Source organism: Syngnathoides biaculeatus, chromosome 8 (genome assembly GCF_019802595.1).
Source record: "Syngnathoides biaculeatus isolate LvHL_M chromosome 8, ASM1980259v1, whole genome shotgun sequence".
NCBI classification, from domain to species: domain Eukaryota; kingdom Metazoa; phylum Chordata; class Actinopteri; order Syngnathiformes; family Syngnathidae; genus Syngnathoides; species Syngnathoides biaculeatus.
The window spans coordinates 12,246,588-12,261,251 of record NC_084647.1 but is presented as its reverse complement, the minus strand read 5'-3'; the positions used below and the strand labels follow the sequence as shown (position 1 = coordinate 12,261,251).

Below are 14,664 nucleotides of genomic sequence, written 5' to 3'. Positions count from 1 at the left end.
TATCAATATATTGATCCTTTATGAACAGAGTTTTAAAATATACCCATTTTTGAAGAAGTACAAGTCTCTTCTAATGGATGTGGCAGCATCAAACACCAAATTTCTGCTGCATCGCTCATCACGAGGGTTTGGAAGCGAGTCTTCTGGTTCTTCTGCTGGATCCTCCGGCTCTGGTTCAGGTGGTGGATTGGGTTTTGGGGCGTTTGTTGGCGCTTGTGTGCGGCTACCTAAGAGACAAAGAACAATGCAAACATTCATCATGTAGAACAGAGCTTCCTAAGTATTGGACCAAACTCAACATGAAAGGTTATGAGAATCAATCCATCCAGACTCATGATTCTTTATATGTAGTTGTGCGATTGGTCACAAGATTGGATTTATTCACCATTGATCATTAATGAGTAGCATTTGATTGATTTGCGCTCACCATAGAGTGCTTGAACCCCTCGCCTGTCATCATCTGGCAGTTTGTAGCCATTTGTGTTGACGTAATGATATGTGGGGAACATCAGCGCGCGTCTGTCTCTGGAATGGTCCAATCCCAAAGCATGGCCGAACTCGTGCGCTGCCACCAGCAGCAGATTCACACCTGAACTCCGCAAGAACAAAAGTCAGGCACACTGAGTTGGCTTCAAGTTTCAATTTTTCATTTTACTATCATTGGATACTGTATTAACGCAACAAAATTGCACATGGCCCCCTACACATAGAAACTAGAACAACATTCAATCCGTGCACATCATCTGCAACTGTAGCAAACACACACAATCTCACATAGCATTGAACAGCGGGCTTAGTCTATATGGAACACTATTAGGGATTTCCTACTGGAGGAACCTTTGCAGGAACCTCCGGAGCTCAAAATTCCTGATCAATTAGTGGAAAAGCCCATAATGACTCAATTTTGCCTCCACTTCAATAAGCCTCAGCAAAGCGCAAGTACCTCTTTGTGTTAATGTCCAGTATTCATCATCATCGAAGTGTGTGTCTCCTCCCTCTTGTCTTCCAGGAGAGTTTGCGTGAGCCAAGACTCCACCCTGACCATCGAAAGGATAAAAGTCCCCATGATCTATGAAAACACAGATGAGATTATAAAAGTAGTTGTGAATGTTTTTATGTAACCCGTTCTTCCATCTGGACTTACAACCACCCTTAAAGAGGATCATGATGTCTGCAGTGCCGCTGTAGATCTGCTTGAAGTCAAGTGGGATGACATCGCTGTATAGCTGGAAGGCTTGACCAATGGTATCATCCACCTGTCTCTGGCTCATATCTGGAGTGTACTGAGTGATCCTGCTCAAGTCACACGGAAGCCATACTCATCACACCATAACCAACAACAACAAATGTTTAAGTTCTTCCCAAGCACAACGTCCAATAAAATTGTTCTATGGATTTTAACAATCCCATCGAGCAGTGGGCAACAACTGTGTACCATCGAGGGACCAAAGAGTGTCGGTATCTTGGTCAATGACGTTGACTGAATTTGAACTTACATGTGGGGAAAACCAGAACGCCAAACCACGATTCCACCATGCAGGAAGTTTACAGTGCTTTTTTTCCACATTCAGGCTCCCATCAAACTACTAATCAAGCTCTGTTTATGATGAATGAGACATAACCTTATTTACCTGTACGTTATGAGCCTCTTGTTCCATTTTGGTTTCCCTGCAAAGTGTCCATAGAGGCTGATATCCGACACACCACACCTGGGAGCTTTCATGACCTCCACAGTCTCTTTGTTCAAGACCCCTGTCACCTTTTAGCCCAGATCCATGAATAACAAGCAAAACATCTTATTTACTAGATGTATTCTGGGCAAGACACAGCAACATTTCACCAAAGAATCTATTCCAGTTGGAGAGCGTCCATTAGGCTTGTTACCTCCAAGCCGAAGAATTCCTGCATGGATTCCAGATCTTCAGTGAAGTTGCTCTTAACAAGGCTTCTTCTCGAGTAGTTTGTGGTCCCAACATCATTGTAAAACTGGAAAAGATAGTTCTAAGGCAAAGCAAGACACATAGTTATGCAGTGCAATGTCTAAAGTGATCGTAAAGTGCAAAATACAATATTGAATTTTGAGAAATGCAACATTGTGATCCTACAATTCAGGATTCAATGTTGAATTATGTCAAACAAGACATCAGGATATCGTTTCATATCGATATGATACCTCAGCTAATCCAGCAAGACATTAGTTGGAGGCATTGTTTTAGATTTTTGCTCATTTTTGCTTTTCAGCAACACAAATTTCATAAGAAAAGCCAGTCTAGAAAAGGAGCGTGATGAAAATAAAAGTGTACAATGGAAGTTACGTAGTGTCATCAGACTCATATTCATAGCAGAAAACCTGAGCCTCCGGCATCATCATGTGTAACTTTATTATTAAAATGTTTTTTGTCTTGATATAATTCATTCATTATCGTCATGAGGCGCCCATCCCGGCCATCTTTGGGCGAGAGGTGAACTGGTAGCCAGCTAATCACAGGGCACATGTAAAAAAATTGCCATTCAGACTCACATTCATGGCTGAGTCTTCATTTAACCTCCCATGCATGTTTGAGGGGAAAAACAGAGACAACCCATGCAGGCAGGGAGAGAGCATGCAAACAACACAGGCGAGTCTTGTATGGTTATATTTTACCTCAGCCAGCTCGTTTTCCTCTGGTGAAACGGTTGGGGCAATGGTCGGCGCTGCACGGCTCACAGTCAAAATCCCCAAAACAAACAAGAGCGTCCATAAAGCAGATCGACGCATCGTAGTTCTACTCTTACTTGTATCCTTTTCGCTAATATTCCCAGCGTACGCAGTGTCTTCTGTCGTGTTTTTGTCGATAACCTTCAGACAAGCCTACAATACAGTTGTGATTTTGGGCCGGGCTTCTGATTGCACAACAATGAAGAATCAATATTAATTGAGCAATATGGCTTCGTTAAACTGAACCTTGACCAAGCAAAGATGATGCACTCCAAAATTTCTATCATAAGTATTACAAATCCGTAATAAATATACAGTGGAATCAGTTGAACAAATGCTAAATTAGTTAATTCCTCCCATTGACCACTGGCATACATGTGTTGTTCGTTTTGCTTTTATGATGATCTTTGATTAAAAAAAAGAAACATAGTCCAGCTGCTTTTGTAAGAGTGAATGGAGTCCAGCATCCTATTGGCCTAGGAAAATCCTGGAGTTAAATACTGGAGAACTGAATGCTTTATTTATTTGGAACCATTTTCAAGTGGTAAGAATATTAATCCAGACTGCAATATGTAGAGTACATACAAAGTAATGAGGGTGCAGCAGTAAAAGTGTCTCATGAAGGCCTTGTCTTCCCATTGTCTGCAGCCAAAGCTTCATCAACGATCTGGAAATGCTCCACTGTTACAAACAGAAACATACCACACAACATGCCAACTCAGTGAGGCTAAATTGCAACACTGCTTGCTTCAGGTTGTAATTAAGACCCAACTACATGGTCTTGCTTGAGAACATTCTGCCGTGTCATGCTGGTAAAGCCCAAGTAGAGAGTCTTCCACAGTGCTCATTACCATACCGGCTAAATATGGCCAGCCATGTTCCTCAGTGTTAAACAGCATGGATGTGAAAAGTGATGTTGGGCAATTTAGGAGGTCGGCTCAAGAAGTATCAGATATCCACCAAAGTGAAGAACATGTCATTCACCTCTTGGACCCAAACCGCACACATTCCTAGGTTTAAATAGCCTTTTTTTTTTTTTTTTTTTTTTTTACTACAACTTACAGGTTTCTCATGTGATTTGTAGTCAGGTGACGAGTCCCGGGTCATTGTTGGGCATCAACACCCAAGCCAGGAATTTGCTCTCTCAACTCCAGCAACATGTTTGCGGGTGTAGTCGTACTTGTAGACTTGTGGTCCGACAAAGAAGTAGATGAAACCTAAGATGGAAAAAATATCACATCCTTAAGATGACAAAATTACTCGTGACTTACTTTTGTAACTGCTTTTTAGAAGATGATCATAATGATAATGATGGGCTTGCCCTTCCAAAGCTATCACATTGCATAGTTTTCCTTTGAATATATAGTTGATATTTCTGATATTAAATGCATAGCAGTAAGTATATTTTTGTACCAAAGTAGATATATTCCTACTACGTGGCACCGTGGGCAACTGGTTAGAGCATCTGCCTCATAGTTACGAGGACAAGGGTTCAAATCCCACCCCCACCTGTGTGGAGTTTGCATGTTCTCCCTGTGCCTGCGTAGGTTTTCTCCGGGCACTCCGGTTTTCTGCCACATCCCAAAAACATGGATGTTAGAGACATTAAAGACTCTAAATTGCGTTAAAGATGGGTCGTAGCTGGGTCTTTCAACATGACAATGACCCGAAGCACACAGCCAGGAAAACCACGGAGTGGCTCTGGAAGAAGCATATCAAGGTTCTGGTGTGGCCTAGCCAGTCTCCAGACATAAACCCAAAAGAAAATCTTTGGAGAGAGCTGAAACTCCATGTTTCTCAGCGACAGCCCAGAAACCTGCCTGATCTAGAGAAGATCTGTGTGGAGGATTGGGCCAAAATCCCTCCTGCAGTGTGTGAACACCTGGTGAACAACTATAGGAAACGTTTGACCTCTGTTATTGCAAACAAAGGCTACTGTACCAAATATTAACATTGTTTTTCTCAGGTGTTCAAATACTTATTTGCAGCTGTGTCACACAAATAAATCATTAAAAAAAATCATACATTGTGATTTCTGGATTTTTCCTTTTTAGATGATCTCTCCCGCAGTGGACATGTACCTACGATGAAAATTTCATACACCTCCATGATTTCTAAGTGGGAGAACTTGCAATATAGCAGGGTGTTCAAATACTTATTTTCTACACTGTATATGTGTCCTGTGATTGGCTGGCAACTAGTTCAGGGTGTACCCCACCTAGCCAAATATGGATGGATGGATGGATGGATGGATATTCTCGGTAACTGTCTTTCAAGGGGCAGTGCACTGTCTGCCCCTAGTTTGTCATTCAAACATCTTGCCAAGTGTATTCAGTTTGCACAATTTGGTAATTAAACTAAGGGGCACAAAGGGAGTCTGCCACAGGCGACCGCACATGTGTGATGTGAATTGCACTGCGTTCGTTTTTGAGATCAAGTACAACGGAATCGGAATTTGCATCACTGAAGTGAATGAATGTTATCTCGCAAAGGATGACAATTTCTCCAGAGTGTTACCTTCTTTGTGAACAGCTGCATTTATTGTTGAGTTGAGACCAGGAAAGTCCTCGCTGATATACTTTGGGTAACCAAAGTCCATCACTCTTCTGTTTTCATTGTAACTGCAAAAAATGAGACAACAAAGTTACAAGTCCACCTTGGACAGCTGTCACAACGGTGTCACATTTGGGACACTAATGAACTAAGTACTTAAATGGTTAATGCGTCATCGGCATTTGCCGGTTCGTTGCAGATGCTTCACTGCAGTCTGGGGTACTCCGCTACTGTGCGTAAGTTAGTGTAGACCAAACCTTTGTCACAGTGAGTCTGTGCCATTTTAGTTTGATCACGTCTTGTTATGCTTGTTAGTTTGCCTCATAGTCATCGGACCTTATTCCATGTTTTTTGGATCTTGCCTATCCTCGCGTTTTGGTGCCTCTGCTTTGTTTCAGACCGCCTTTTGGTATTGACCTGTTTTTAGGAGAAAACCACCCTGAACATTATGCCTTTGCCTGGAAGTCCAGCATTTGGGTCCGCACCCGTGCCACCGGCTTATGACAGAACGAACTGGCAGTGGGCCTCGCTTCCTGTTATGCCTTTACCTGGAAGTCCTGCATTTGGGTCTGCCCCCGTGCCGTTGGCTTATGATATTAACTTACAAATAACAGGGTCATGGTTCACAGTCACACTGTGCAAACTAAAATGCAACGGCACCCAGTACAGCGCTGACCTCTAACAAAGTTGAGCTGTAAACAAAAGTTGCGCAAGTCCATGTTTACAATATGTCCTTGAGGTTATGAGTCCTTCTGGTATTTCAATGTACCAGTAAAACGGTTTACCTCCCCTCCAAATAGACAACCGCAGATTTTTTTTTATTAAATAAATCAAATGATAGCTCTTTCTATTCACACAACACACTTTACGTAGTCCACCTAAAATTAGCACAAATGTGTCATGTAGCGTGTATGTTTTACCTCCAATAAATGTCATGCACGAAGAAAAGAGTACGTCCTGTTTTGACAATGTGCACTGCGGCATCGATGTCCTGTACCCACGCAGGGAAGCCAAAGTGGCACAGAGCTCTGGGCTTTCCCTTCACCACAGAGCCTTTCACCATCCAGAAAATGGATTCTCTCACAACATATGGGATGAAAGTCTTACAAAACTCACATTGAAAAATTTTCATTGTACAGGACAGTACGAGACACTTACCGTGAATGAGGTACGCGGTAGACCTGCGCGGTACCCAGAAAGCGGCATCAATTCTAGTTTCTATCTTGGGCATGAAGTTCGAGGTTGGACCTTCTTTGATATCATCCGCGTTGTTGTATTTAATCCAAAGATATCTGGGTGGGAACAATGTGAGCAGTTTTAAGGCTAAACTCTAGAGAACCCAAGACATCCAAATCCTCTTTTACAATTGTGACCCCATGGGTTCTCTAGGGTTAAGTGACCCTCCATCCCCCCATCCTACCCTCCCCCCAAAAAAAAGAACAGCAATGGACCTGTCTCTGAAAAAGATGGTGGCATCTCCAAGTGTGGATACGGCATCGAAGGTCACATCTGGAGCACATCTGTTTCGTATGCGTCGAGACAACGGCCATGGGAAGTTGTTTGGGCGATCTTGGTGTGGACCTGTCACACATGATCAAAACTTTGAGAAGCAGGATGCACAGGATGATATTTTTTGTAATTAAATTGCAATAGATGAGATTACGGTAAAGTGCTTTGATATTGATCATGTCCTTTCTGGATAGAAGGTTGGCCCCTGAGTGATACGGCTTGTAGTTTGGGTGCATGAGTGATGCAGGGTTCCTCGAGTGCTTCAGACCCAACACGTGGCCAAATTCATGTGCAGCCAGCACTAAAAGATTAAAACCTGCAGCGGAGAAGCATAACACAAAACAAATAGAGTTTCAAAATAAAATAAAATGAGACGTTGCTTTTTTTGCAAAGGTTAAATGTGCCAACTATTCGTTGTCGTACTAGAGCGGCTGCAACTACCGGAGACAAATCCCATTTGTTTTTGAAATAGTGGCAGAATTAAGATGATTCTGATTCTGACGTGAGGAACCAACCAGCAGTTCCTGTTGCTGTCCAGCGTTCATCATCGTCAAAGTGCACATCTGCTGCAACTCCTGCTCTTGGACCAAAAGCGTGAGCCAACGAGCCGCCGGGTCCATCGAATGGAGACGCATCACCGTGTTCTTCAATATAAACAAACAGAACAAGGATTGAAATAAGAAGATGAAACATAACCACAGTACTTAGAGTGGAGGCCTCCACTGAGGTAGCAACATGTCAGAAAGATTCCAAGACTGGTGCCACAAACAGTATATTTAAAATACAAGTTACAAATTTTCTCCTCTGTAGTAATCTCAGCGGAATCAAATGGAATTCCTCAGCAATCTCCGCAACACCCTCATGCGCTCTTGGAAGGATTCTTCCGGAGCTTGATGTCAGTCATCCACATCTTCAAAATGGGTCCCCGTAATGAGCCCCATGATCTTGGGAAAGGAAAAAATATCACACTGAGCCGGGTTGGGTGAGTGTTTTGTCTTCTTGGCCAAAAACCGTCAGGGTCTCAGGGTCTCAGGGCCTAGCACAACTCTCTCCTGTCCTTGAACACTGAATATAGTAAATGTTCTAGTCCCACATTGAATTTGAAAAGTCATATTTTGTAGTTTGACTCGAAAATCTATCTTTTGTTTACATGAGTCCTGGAACTTTGGACAATGGAGGGTCATATTTCTTTGTGTTTGTTTGTCCAACTGCTTTCTGGCAGTTTCTACAACGAGCAGTGTGCGCTCTGACAAGAGCGAGCCAGTGGACGACAATTTAAAGCCACGTAAAAACACAAAAGTATCAACCAGTTAACTCCCCCCCAGTAAAACGTTAGATGCCAGGACCAAACCAGTTTTAATTCTTGAGTCCATGAATGTCATCTGTGGAAAAACAGAAAAATAGATCCCTTATCCTGGTTGGAATTGGTAGAACGGTCCTCCATCATTTATAGTCTTGGAAAAACGGTTTCACTGAAACCAATCAGAAAAGAAATGCAACAAAAAAACTAAACAAAATCCAGTTAAACTGCGTAGATGTCAAACTTAAACCATCTGACTGGCTCATTTTGGCTTATGTTATGCAAAAAAAAAAAAAAAAAAGAGTACAAAAACTCATCACTTTTTTTCCTCACTTGGCAGAGGTAATAATACTCTTTTCACAGCAAGAGACCATCACTATTTTTAATTCGTCTCATCTAGAGTGCAGTCGGCCATCAACAGAAGTTCACTGCGTGTTATCCATCCGTGTTTGGATGAGTTTACAAAACACCCACCTAGGGTGACAAAGTCCACCCTGATGTCAGCGTTCCGGGTGTGCGAGCGGACAAACGTCAGCCCGCTGGCTCTGGCCCAAACGCCGAGAGCGGACTCGAGCAGGGAGTCGACGGTGCTCCGAGGCATGTTTTGGGTGTACCTGCCGGTGCTGACACAGGACAAATTCCTCATTTCATCACCGTCAACATGAAACCGAAGTTCAAACACTCAACATCATAACTGTGAAGAAGATGATTTCATCAATAGGACACACAGCTAAGAAATTCTAGTATATATTTAACTAAGAGTTACGTCGCTGTTTGTTTCCATTTTTATTGTTTTTACACAATCAGCTTTCCCTTTTGAGTTATTTTTTGTTTTGTCGCTTGATTTCAGATTTTTGTTATCAAAATGTATGCAGTCAATGCAGTGAATTCTCCTCTTTTTCAGATTATACAGTTCAGTTTTTGGTAAATATGATATTTTCTACTTGACAGTGGAAGCTGTACTCATTGATCTGATTGAGCTGCAAAGTCTTCCTTGTCCTCCATCCATTTTCTTTCCCGCTTATCCTCACGAGCGTCGCAGGGAGTGCTGGAGCCTATCCCAGCTGTGAAGGGGCAGGAGGCAGGGAACACCATTAACTGGTTGCCAGCCAATCACAGGGCACAACGAGACAAACAGCCAACTCACAATCACACCTAGGGACAATTTAGAGTGTCCAATTAATGTTGCATGTTTTGGGATGTGGGAGGAAACCGGAGTGCCCGGAGAAAACCCACGCAGGGACGGGGAGAACATGCAAACTCTTTGAGAGGCAGGGCTGGGATTGAACCCGGGTCCTCAAAATTGTGAGGCCAACACTTTACCAGCTGATCCACCATGCCGCCCTTCCTTGTCCTAAATTTATACAAAAACAATCGCAACACATATTATAGCCCGCAAAACAACTGTAAAAATAAATCAACACCCTAAACACAATATGAGTAGTTTTTACTATCAAACTCCAATTTCTTACAGGACATTCATATCAAAATCTTGAGGTAATTACCTAAAAAAAATGATTGTCGATTTTCTCAACAAAAGCAATCACTTCTTACTTGTACGTGATGACCTTCTTGTTCCATGGTTCCCCTCGGACGTAACCGCCGTACTTTTCGGAATCTGGAACGCCACAGCGTGGCCTCCTCATTACCTGCAGCGTGTCCCGATCGAGGGCTCCCGTTGCGTTGAGCCCGAAGAACGTCTGCATGTCTTTCAGCTTGGACGCCAAGGACACGCCGCTCCGCCTCCAGCTTCCCGAGGGCTCCTCTCGCAGATCGTAGTAGCTCTTAAGGTATTCCTACAATATATGTCCGTCAGAGCGCAGTTTTACTCACACCATCCATCTAATGTCAGACAGTCCAACACTTTCTTGCCTCTGGGCATCAACCTCTTAAACGGTAAACTTACAATTCCATCGCAACATGCTGACAAATTTTTGTTCTCATAGTTCTGTCGGTCCAATTATACATTATTCGTGCACTCACTCTGCCTCCTACGCCTGACGTTCTTGTTACTGCTACTCCCGTTGACCGCCTGCCTGTTCCCCGACACTGAACCGAATAAACACTTTTCCCGAACTGCCTCTGCATCTCCCGAGTCGTGCATTTGGGTCCAACCCCGTGTTCTGGTCGTGACACCGAGAGACAGTCTTCTCACCCTTTCCCACTCTGCACTACTTGCATATCTGTTGTTGACCAAAAATGGCCACACATGTGCTTCAAAAGTACCTGCACCATTTGTACAATGGACACTGTTCAAGGTTATCACACTGCTAATCATTTGAAGCTTCTTCAATTTATTGAACTCTCGACACCATTTGCAGCAATGGTTACTGTGCCGGATCATATCACACCACTATAAATTGTTGAGGAATGGAAGTAAATATGTACCACCAGGATTTGAATTTGAAATGCCGCAGAAAACAGGATTTGAATTTGAAATGTAAAGTGATCACATTTTCAATCGTTGGATTTCAGTGTAATTTTTCAATGTTAACGATTAAACTCGTTACTATTCGCTGTCTGAAATTCAACCGACTACAATTCACTGTCTAAAATTCACCCTCTGTGCTACCAGGTAGGTTTACTTCAGGTCAGAACCAAACACCTGGCCAATCCCAGTTACGCTTTCTTAGTCACGTGATGTCATATACTAAGAAAGCGTGACTGGATTGGCTGGCTGTTTGATGAATTTCAGACAAATTTTAGCCGGTAGAATTGTTAACATTGAAAAGTTTCAATGAAATACAACTATTGAAAGTGTGATCACTTTACATTTCAAATTCAAATCCTGTTTTCTGCGGCATTTCAGATTCAAATCCTGATGGCACATATTTGCTTGCATATGGAGGGCATTTATTGTGAAGTGAGTTGAATTTAGATCGCTGCCGCCATAAACCAGTGATTTCCAACCTTTATAGAGCAAGGCACATATTTTACAATTGAAAATGTCACCAAAAATGGATCGATTAATTACTGTATGTACTTCCTGCCATCTAATAGAAGAGGATTATTTTGTTATGTCTGTCATTGTGCCTCACTAGCATAAATAGATGAATAAAGATACATTATTTCTTGGAATAAATGTTGTTTTTTTTTTAATAGGAATTATATAAAATTGGATAACTTCCCACGGCATACCTGAAGAGCGCTCACAGCACACTAATGTACCCCGGCACACTGTTTGGGAATCACTGCCATAAACCACTCATTTCCGTAGCTTGTACTCGCAAGTCAAAGCAAAAAAATGGCTCCTATATCCAAAAAGTCTCACAACTGCAAAGCCAGAACTGTATTCCAACAGTGTACTGAAGTGTACAACCATGGATTTAGCAAACATCATAAAGTTCATCTTGATATGCTTAAAAATGACAGGTAGGAATACAGTAGTACTAATTGACCTTTAACTACGCCACAGCCCAGAAAAACAGACAATCATGCATTTCGACAGTTTTTCCAACCAAAAAAAAAATGTATTTACTTACCTCATTTCCCAAAAAGATGACATTTCAGACTAATTCCCATTCACTCTTGTCACATGCATCTTTATTCCACTTACTGTGGCCGTTGTCAGGTCACTGTGTGCGGGAGGGGTAGCGGAGGCTGCTCCCCCCGGCACGGACGCGGGTGCCGCGAGGCTCGGGGCGACCGCGAGCGAAAGCAGGAGCCAGATGGAGAGCGCCGCGACGTTCATTGGAGCACACAGAAATGCCACTTGCGCTTAATGAGCCTTTCAAACTCTTCTCTGGCTCGGCCTGCCTCAGCCGTTACTTGCAGTAAGGGAGGAGTTGGCGGTCAACAGGCATATTCGAACCATAGTTCTATCGTGCTTCATCATATCACTTTCTATAATGATACTGCTGGTAATGGGCGGCACGGTGGATCAGCTGATAAAGCGTTGGCCTCACAGTTCTGATGTCCCGGGTTCAACCCCGCACCAGCTTTTGAGTTTGCTTGTTCTCCCTGTGCCTGCGTGGGTTTCCTCCGGGTACTCCGGTTTCCTCCCACATCCCAAAAAACATGCAACATTAATTGGACACTCTAAATTGCCCCTCGTAGGGATTGTGAGTGCGGCCGTTTGTCTCCATATGCCCCGCGATTGGCTGGCAACCAGTTCAGGGTGCACTTCCGCGACCCTCGTGCTGGAACCTATTCCAGCTCTCAATGGGCAGGAGGCGGGGTATACCCTGAACTGGTTGCCAGCCAATCGCAGGGCACATTGAAACAAACAGTCGCTCTCACAATCACACCTAAGGGCAATTTAGAGTGTCCAATTAATGTTGCATGTTTTTCGGGAAACCGGATTGCCCAGAGAAAACACAGGGAGGCCCGGGTAGAATATGCAAACTCCACACAGGCGGGTCTGGGATTAAACCCGGGACCTCAGAACTGTGAGGCGAACACTTTCCAGTGGATCCACCGTGCCGACCATTAGAAAACACATTTAGTCTTTGTGGAAAAGAGCACGGAACAACCAAGTTTTCAGGGCAAATTGAAATTCTGACATTTTGAGCAGATTTACGGTGTTCAGGTTTTTGTGTCACAGTTGAGGGACTTACATAAAAACTCAACGGTGCTTTATTTTCTTGTGTTTTAGTGTGAGCCTGATGAGCTGAAGAGTTCAGGAAGTCTGATGGACAACCAAAAGTTTCTTGAGTTCCTCCATCTTTTTCAGACCATATCAGAAGCACACAAAAAAAAAAATGGTCCTTGCCGTACTTTAATAGCACTATTAAGTACTTTGGCGCCAAGCCTCAGTAAATCATTGGCCGGGATCCAATCCGACAGATTCAGGAGGTTCACTCGAAATAATCTCTTCCAGAGCCGAGCCTGAACCTTATCGTATGAAATTGTGGGGGTGATTTTTTTTTCTTTTTTTTTTTTTCCCCCCAGGCAGACATGGGCGCTGCCACCATAACTTGAGCCCACAATTAAGGCTGGTGGGTTATTGTGGCCCTTCATAGGATCAAAAAAAAAAACATTCCTTTCCAGGGGAACCCGAGCCCTGCATTCCTTTAGGAGGAATTTTTGTCATTCTGGTTTCCCGGTTGGCGCACAGCAGATGCAATGAAATCATTTTAAAAATAAAAGCAGGAGGTAAAGCGTTGGCCTCCCAGTTCTGAGGACCCGCGTTCGATCCCGGCCCCGCCTGTGTGGAGTTTGCATGTTCCCCTTGTGCCAGCGTGCTTTTCTCCAGGTACTCCGGTTTCCTCCCACATTCCAAAAACGCGCAACATTAATTGGACACTCTAAATTGCCCCTAGGTGTGATTGTGAGTGCAGCTGTTTGCCTCGATGCGCCCTCCGATTGGTTGGCGACCAGTTCAGGGTGTACCCCGCCTCCTGCTCGATGACAGCTGGGATAGGCTCCAGCATTCCCTGCAACCCTAGTGAGGATAAGCGGCAAAAGAAAATGGATGGATGGATTTCGTAACTATAACATTAGCGCGCCAATGTTGTATAAAATGAGAAAAGGTCACATCTTTGGAATCATAAATCAGAGCCATAAAGAGAATGATGAATTTGGATGAACATCACGAGTCGTCTGTTGTCATTTCGAACATGTCAGCAGCATCTGGTAATCAGTGATCAATCACTTTTTGGTAACCTCATCATTGCAATGTCAAAAAAAAAAATAAATAAAGATGCTGAATATTAAGTGTTTTTTACTTATTTGTTCAACCTTTTCACATACACACGAAACATTTTGTCATCCTTGTGTCATCTTCGAGAGATAAAACGATTGCATAGCTGGAAAATAAAATGATCAATCAACCAAATCAATACGGTGTGTTGCAATTTTTTTTTTCCCAAGTGAATTCCGGGAAGTTATCTGAATTTTACTTCTCGTGTCTACAAACTAGTTCAATTTTGAATGAATGAAAATAAAATTGCCAACTATGCAGTATACTAAAATGAGGCTTCGGAATCATGAAAAATGAAGTTACAGTATCTGAAAACAAAACTTGCTCAACTGTCAATCAAATATCACTGCATTGAGTGTCACTTTTTTTTTTTTTAATGTCTGCACACCCCAACATGAATTGTGAAAATATCCACCCATCCATTTTCTTTGCCGCTTATCCTCACGAGGGTCACGGGAGTGCTCGAGCCTGTCCCAGCTGTAAACGGGCAGGAGGTGGGGTACACCCTGAACTGGTTGCCAGCCAATCGCAGGGCACACAGAGATAAACAAGCAATCGCACTCACAATCACACGTCGGGTCAATTTAGAGTGTCCAATTAATGTTGCATATTTTTGGAATGTGGGAAGAAATCAGAGTGCCCGGAGAAAACTCACACAGGCACGGGGAGAACATGCAAAAGGGATTGAACGTCATAACCGTGAGGCCAACGCTTTACCAACTGATCCACCGCGCCGCATTGTGAAAGTAAATCTAAAATCTCCGCTGGCGGGAATCGGCAAGTCATCGCAGGGGTTTCCATGCGCCGACGAGGGCCGCTAGCCACCACCTAGCTTGCAAGCTAACCGGCACTCGTCTCAGTCCACTGCGTTACCCCCTCGCTTGCCGTTGTGTCGTGTGTAGGTCCGCGTGACAGAGACACTTTTGGGAAAGTCAACCGGTTATTAAACGTGACACACAGTAT

At 43.4% G+C, this 14,664-nt stretch overlaps 1 protein-coding gene across 1 annotated transcript in view; it reads right to left on the bottom strand.

Moving 5' to 3' along the window:
- tbrg1 (transforming growth factor beta regulator 1) overlaps positions 1-9,842 on the bottom strand; it is a 28,517-nt gene extending 18,675 nt beyond the window's left edge. Inside the window, exons 1-15 of the mRNA XM_061827698.1 lie at positions 9,615-9,842; positions 8,535-8,683; positions 7,276-7,404; positions 6,915-7,076; positions 6,703-6,832; positions 6,410-6,543; positions 6,172-6,328; positions 5,216-5,319; positions 2,645-2,694; positions 1,885-2,001; positions 1,632-1,759; positions 1,145-1,293; positions 944-1,069; positions 428-589; positions 44-227 (exon numbers count right to left, since the gene is read on the bottom strand). Coding sequence (XP_061683682.1) covers positions 44-227; positions 428-589; positions 944-1,069; positions 1,145-1,293; positions 1,632-1,759; positions 1,885-2,001; positions 2,645-2,694; positions 5,216-5,319; positions 6,172-6,328; positions 6,410-6,543; positions 6,703-6,832; positions 6,915-7,076; positions 7,276-7,404; positions 8,535-8,683; positions 9,615-9,766 — 2,033 coding nt within the window. The 5' untranslated portion in view covers positions 9,767-9,842. The remainder of the gene's footprint in view (positions 1-43; positions 228-427; positions 590-943; positions 1,070-1,144; positions 1,294-1,631; positions 1,760-1,884; positions 2,002-2,644; positions 2,695-5,215; positions 5,320-6,171; positions 6,329-6,409; positions 6,544-6,702; positions 6,833-6,914; positions 7,077-7,275; positions 7,405-8,534; positions 8,684-9,614) is intronic.
- Positions 9,843-14,664: the final 4,822 nt, after the last annotated feature.